Source organism: Octodon degus, unplaced genomic scaffold (genome assembly GCF_000260255.1).
Source record: "Octodon degus isolate 3935 unplaced genomic scaffold, OctDeg1.0 scaffold00177, whole genome shotgun sequence".
Classification (NCBI taxonomy): domain Eukaryota; kingdom Metazoa; phylum Chordata; class Mammalia; order Rodentia; family Octodontidae; genus Octodon; species Octodon degus.
Genome location: NW_004524753.1, coordinates 3,294,678 through 3,301,278, shown reverse-complemented (window position 1 = coordinate 3,301,278; position 6,601 = coordinate 3,294,678). Strand labels below are relative to the sequence as shown.

The window sequence follows — 6,601 nt, the reverse complement described above, 5'->3', positions numbered from 1 at the left end:
AAAAGAAAAAAAAATCTTCTGAATATTCTCAGGATCATTGCCTTGCTCATCTTTTAGATATAACTGTATGGCTTGACATTGTCATATTTCCTAGCTCTTCTCCTTTCCCTCTCTTGATTAGTTAGTCCTTGAGATCCTACTTTCCTTTTACTTGTATTATAACTTTCTATTTGTATTTCTTCTTTTGAGTTCTTATACTAGGGAGACTATACAATATTTACACATGTGTCTGGTTTATTTCACTTATGAGTATATGTTCAAGTGACATCCACTTCAATATAAAGGCTTGCAGTTCATCATTCTTAATAGCTGAATAATACTTCATTGTGTAAAAATACCACATCTTTTTCAACCATTCCTCAGGTGATGGGCATCTTGGTTGTTTCTAAGATTTGGCTGTGAAAGTGATTAATCTTTAATACTTTTGCCACTTTTAAATCTACTAAGTATGTATTCAAAATACATACTTAATTTGTTCCTCAGTTTTACTTTAATGGTAATGCCATGCTTTCTTAAGTAAATCTAAATTGCCTAAGTTTTGTCCAGGCTGTCAAAGTCAGAGTGTGATCCTGACTCCTTTTAGGACAGGGCTTTGTCTTCCCCTTGAGAATCTTTCTCCCCAGGAGGATACTATGGATGAACCCAGGGCCTTTCCCAGAGGGGATTGTTTTTTGATGTCCACATACTCATTTTTTTAAGAAATAAAAGCAGACTTTAGAGGGGAAAGCTGAGTACTTTTTAGACAAAAGATTTAGTCTGTAACTGTCTTTATGTTTGAAAGTGTCTGAAATCAACTTCTTTCCCCTCTTTAAATTTTATTTTATTTTTATTTTTGGTACTAGGAATTGAACTCAGGACTTTGCACTTGCCAAACAGGCATTGTGCCACTGAGCTGTATCCCTGGCCTTCCCTTTTTTTTTTTTGCTAAGCATCTAGTAAAATCTCCCTGTTCTCACATATGTACACAAGCAAGCTGCCAAGTAGGTGACTTAAATGGTAACAATATAATATATAGCCAGAAGAAAGTGTTTATTGGGCAGAATATTCCTATTTTTCACAGGAGTGGAATTTTGCAAGCAGTTTTTCCATATTCCTTGAAGGGGATAAAAGGTATAAGAAATATTGCTAAATGTCATAAAACATTGGGGATATTTCTGAAAAGACCATTTTAAAAATTAGATGCCAGAGATTATCATCAAGGTTGAATCAGAGTAATAAAATAGGCACAGTTAGCTTTTGTTTAAGAAAACAACCTGGGTATAGTCCCATGTTCCTATAATCCTAGTAGTTGGGTCTAGGCTATATAATGAGTCCAAGGCCAGACTATATGGCAAGACCTGTCTCAAAAAAGCAAAACAATAAAAAGGAAACAAAACAAAAAAAATTTCCCCATTTTTTTTACTCTAGAAGTGGGGAAAAGAGCTGTTATTGGCTGTGTGTGTTTTGCTTTGTTTTGTGTGTTTGGTTGTGCCATCAAGCTACATTCCTAGCCATTTTTTAATTTTATATTTTGAGACAGGTCATTAAGTTACTAAGTTTTCTGGGCTGAGCTCAGACTTGTGAGTCTCCTGACAGCCTCCCAGAGCTAGGATCTCAGGTGTGTACTACCGCAGCTGGCCGTTATTATTTTTATGTTGGGATAGTCAAGATCCACTATGAAGATTTGAATTAGTTTATTTATTAGAGATTTTTTTGTTATTGTTGTTATTTTGTTGTTGTTGTTTTGAGATAGGGTCTCACTGTGTAGTTAAAGCTGGCCTTGAATTAATCATGTAGCCCAAGCTGACCTCAAACTCACAGTGACCCTCCTTCTTTAAGCTCCAAAGTTCTGGGATTACAGATGTGCACCACCATACGCAGTTCATTGAGCTGTAATATTTTAAAAGTATTAGATTGTCAGTTCATTTATTTTAAAATATATAAAAAATAATCCTATTCTTTAGAGTTTAAAAAAATCTACATTGTTGGAATTACAAGCTATTATAATCACAGTTTTTATTCTGGTACTAAACAGATTTATTATTTTAAATTTATTTGAGTAATTATCAACTTCATTACATTGTTTCATATTATAAATAAAATATATGCATTATAAGATTATAGAAAATATAATATGCCACCAAAAGCCCATGCTTTTAACAGTGTTATTTTGCATTTTACAGCCTACAAACAGTATATAAATATAATTGGGCTTATCTCTGGCTTTGTCAACACAGGGTTTTTGTTTTTTGGGGTGAAAGAATGAGGGTGGAGGAAGCAAGGACCTTCTGCTGGGTGTCTTGTTGTTTACTAGCTTCAAAGCAAAGAATCATGTATGTTGATGTGATTCAGTTGCTTGAAAAATAGGCTTGTTGGTCATTCATGTTTTCAATTTAACAACTTACTCATATCTAGTGACTTATTTTTCATGTTAAAATTGTTTCCCTATGGCTGTTGAAAATGTACACAATTTGTACTTATTCAGTGGCATAGCACTTGCTTAGCATGCATGAAGCATTGGGTTTGATTTGCTGTGCTGCCCCCCAAAAAGCTATATAGAATTTTACCTCTCTTTTTCAGTTATTTTCCACTTACAGTTTTAAAAACATCATTCATTATTAGTTTTGCCATATGAAAATGTTAATCCTTTATAATCTCTGTCATTTCCATCCAAATAGCTTTTATATTTTATGATCTCTTCTCAATTTTTAAAGTTTTCTGGATTTTTAAAAATTATGGTATAACCTAGGAATCTATATTCCACTGGCATTTCTAAAATAAATGTTCTACCTTTTTTGTGGGGGCAGTAGAACTCGGGACCTTGTGCTTGTCAGGCAGGCACTTATGCTGCTGAGCTAGATCCTTAGTCCCCTAGTCTACCTATTGAAAATCTTTCTGTTGTTCTCTTAATGAAGAAAATGGTTAAAGGTGCTTCCACTTGTCTCTTTATCTCTGAATTTTAATACTAAGTTAAATATCCAACTCTTAAGTAAACTAAGATCTGGTTTTTATGCTTTTTCTTCCTGTAGGTTTTTTAAACTTTTTTCTTAGGTTGGTACTACACTTGTCTTAGATAGGCCTCCCACACCCTATTGAGAAGTTCTGTTTTTAATTTTGGGTAACCCCAAATTCAAGCCTTGTGTGCTCATGCTGTAGTCTTACCGTAATAAGAAGTTACTGTTCCACTTAATAGTCATCTTACTTGCTTTATCACAGCTAGAATCTTTTTTTTCTTTTTGATACCAGGTCTCACTGGGCAGCTCAGACTCATAGTGATCCTCCTGTCTCAGCCTCCCTAGTGCTGGGATTACAAGTGTGCACAGCCACACCCGGTCCCCAGGGCCAGCATGGCATGCAGTACCAGGGATCAAACTCAGGACCTTGCGCTTGCCAGGCAGGCACTTACTCCACAAGCTAGCTCCCAGCCCTACCTGCTTCTGCTTTGCTGCTTTTCTTAATACTTTATATTCTGATATAGCTGAAGTTTCATTTATATCACAATCACTTAAGAGATGTGTCCTCTCCTAGGCTCCACCTTAAGACCTACTGAAAAGTACTTTCTGAGTGTGGTGACCTGGCAATTTGCATTGTAACACATTTCCCCAAGTGATTGATGACCACTGTGCTTTCACGTAACCAGGTTTCAAGCATCAGCTCAACTCTTCCTTTTCCATGAAGCAGCTGCCCTAGCTTAGGAAGGCTGTCCCTGAATTTCTGTTTGTACTTTTCATTGCCAGTAGATCTTTTGCATATTTGTCCTTTGCTTTCTGTTTCTGTCGTCTGTGTTGCAGTACTGAATGAGCATGATTGTGTTGCATTAAAACTTCATATTGCGCACCAAAATTTTAATTTCAAGTGATTCCTGCTTCTCATTAAATATTACTACTTTTTTTCCCTCAATCTTTGCAAATTCAAATTCTCAGCTCACAAAACCCTACAAAAAGAGGCAGCAGACTAGATTTTCCCACTGACCACAGTTCACTTACCCCTATTTTGCTCATCTTTGTTGTAGTATCACCAAGTATACTGACTAGTTCACGGATGTGCTCAGTAAATGTTTATTGGACCAATTTTCAACTTTTCCATAGAATTAATTCCACATTTACTGTGCTATTTCCTTAAATCAGCCGCTTTTTTTTTCCTTGTGTGTTTGAATAGGAAGGCCCAAACAGTCTGATTAATGAAGAAGAGTTCTTTGATGCTGTTGAAGCTGCTCTTGACAGACAAGATAAAATAGAAGAACAGGTATATATATTCATAATTATTATTTTTAAAAATTCTAATTTGCAAGAGTTTGAAAACTGAACTTAATCTTAAAAGTTAACTCTGTATGTGAGTCATAAATGTAGATGAATCTTGGTAAATCTGTTTCTTTATAGATTAATTTCTGAGCAATAGAAAGACCAGTAATTAAACCTTGGAGCCTTCAAGCTGAGCTACACCCTTACCCCTTTTTATTTTGAGACAGTGTCTTGCTAAATGGTGCAGGTGAGGTTCACACTTGGAATCCTCCAAGCAATCCTCCAAAATGCTGAGATTACAGGCATGTGCCATTATACCCAGCTAAACTTTAGCCATTCTTTGGCCATTGTTGTAGCAAATGTATATTGAATAAAGAATTTTTCTCTGAAGTTTTCTTTACTATATGAATTCAAAGGGAAGATGATCAAAAATTTAAGACTCTTTATTCTGTTTTTGACATTTAAGTTTTTATTATCAATTCCTTCATTGCCTTTACTACCTTCACTTTCAATTTCTTCCCCAGTTTTACTTTTTAGTCTGCTTTATTTTTTACTAATCATTGAACTCACAGCATATGTACACTGCTCCCTTTGTGAAAATTAAAGACAAGCATTTGTTAAATCCTAACTCTAGTTTCAAGATCAATTCTATCCCTTGCTTTAATTTTGCAACAATGCTGTTACTACATTTTACCACTAGATGGTACTTAAGAATGGATTTTAGTTATTCTTCTTGTTCCTTCTTTGTACTACTTGTGATAGATACTGCCTTCTTTTTTGGCCAGTGTGAATAAACTGTGACTATAAAGATCTTGCAGATAATCACTTGTCAGTTTTATTTTACAAATGACCTTGAGCAGAAATATTGGCCTATCCATTTCCTGTCATTACAAAAATAGTCATGCCCATTTTGCCCATTTTCTAGTTTAACCAAAGAGGAATTTATCTGCAGTAAATCACTACTGGCCTCTCATATATTTCTTTGTTTTTAAAATGAGTTATTTAAAGTTCATTCACTTGTAAAGCTTATTGCTCAACTTTTATATTCCAGAGATACTACACAGTACACAATAAGAGTAGAAACTTTCATTAGGAAATGTTCTAAATGGGCTCTGTTTTGGAAGCCTAAAGTACTTCCTGAAGTGCTATCATTTGTTTTTTTATTTGATTTCCCTTCTTGCCCCTACATTATGCTGTTATGGGAAGAATAGTGAACTCTAGAGTCAGAATACCTCAGTCTTATTCTTAATTTTACCATCACCTAACTTTGTAATTATGAATTTAACTCTTAAATTTTCTGCACTTCAGTTTTCTAACCTATGCAGCAAGAAGCTAGATAGGGTAATTCAAAACATCCTTTTTATCTCTTAAAAAATATTACTCTACTGAATATCAGTGTGCTGGTTGAGTTGGACTTAAGAGACCGAGTGAAAACTTCTGTAAACTTTAGAAAAAGAAGTGTTTGTGAGGCAATGAGATCATTTAATTTCAGTCTGTTCTTGTCTCTGGGAGGTGCTCTATAAAACAGTCATGGAACAGCCCCTGAATTTGCCCATGTACTAGCCAACCACATCAGTGTGTTGACTATAGTTTCACTGTAGAGTAGCAACCTTCAGAAACCTGTGAAATCAGTTCCACAGGTTCAGATCATTTTCCTCTATATAGGCAGTATATATTTCACAGAGTCTGAAAAAGTAATGGATCACGTATTTTTGAGTTGATATTATTTGCAAACATAGGGAAAGACACATGCAGTAAGTTGGGGAGTGAGAAATGAGATACTAGCCTTATGTTCAAATAGCCTTATGTTCAGAAGAAGTTACCAGACAACTGACCATTGAAACAGCCTTTGTGTTGCTGCAATGTTGGTGCGATAACTTCTTCTGATTGTTTACAGATAGTGATTCTGCTTAGGTTCCAAACTCTGCATGATACACTTTTTAAGTAGTACTTTAAAGGAGAAAGTTATAAAAGGAGTTATATAAGGAGTTGCTATAAAAACTACTACCAGTTAAAGTTATTTGAATTTGTATCGTTTACTATAAATTCACTTTATTCATATTTGGTTCACACAGGATTTAATCCAACACATATCCTACTAAAGCCAGGTCAGCATATGTCTTGAAATACTGGGCTGGCCAAATAGCCTAGCAGATTAAAGCACCTGCAAGCAGGCACAGGGGCTGGGGTTCGATCCCTGGGCCTGCTGTGCCATGCGTGCCCCCCACACACACACACACACGCTGAGACAGCAATTAAGACTGGGCGTGGTGGTACCCGTGCCTGTAATCCCAGCTCTTGGGAGGCTGGAAACAGGCGGATCACAGCAAGTCCAATCTAGTAGTGAGACTCTGAACACCCTGTAGACCCTACAGGGTGTA

At 35.8% G+C, this 6,601-nt stretch overlaps 1 protein-coding gene across 2 annotated transcripts in view; it reads left to right on the top strand.

Annotated features, from left to right (window-relative positions):
- The window catches only part of Col4a3bp (collagen type IV alpha 3 binding protein), a 117,062-nt gene that overhangs the window by 82,767 nt on the left and 27,694 nt on the right, over window positions 1-6,601 (top strand). For both annotated transcript variants that reach the window (XM_004643489.3, XM_004643488.2), the window contains exon 9: window positions 4,138-4,224. In XM_004643489.3, coding sequence (XP_004643546.1) covers window positions 4,138-4,224 — 87 coding nt within the window. The remainder of the gene's footprint in view (window positions 1-4,137; window positions 4,225-6,601) is intronic.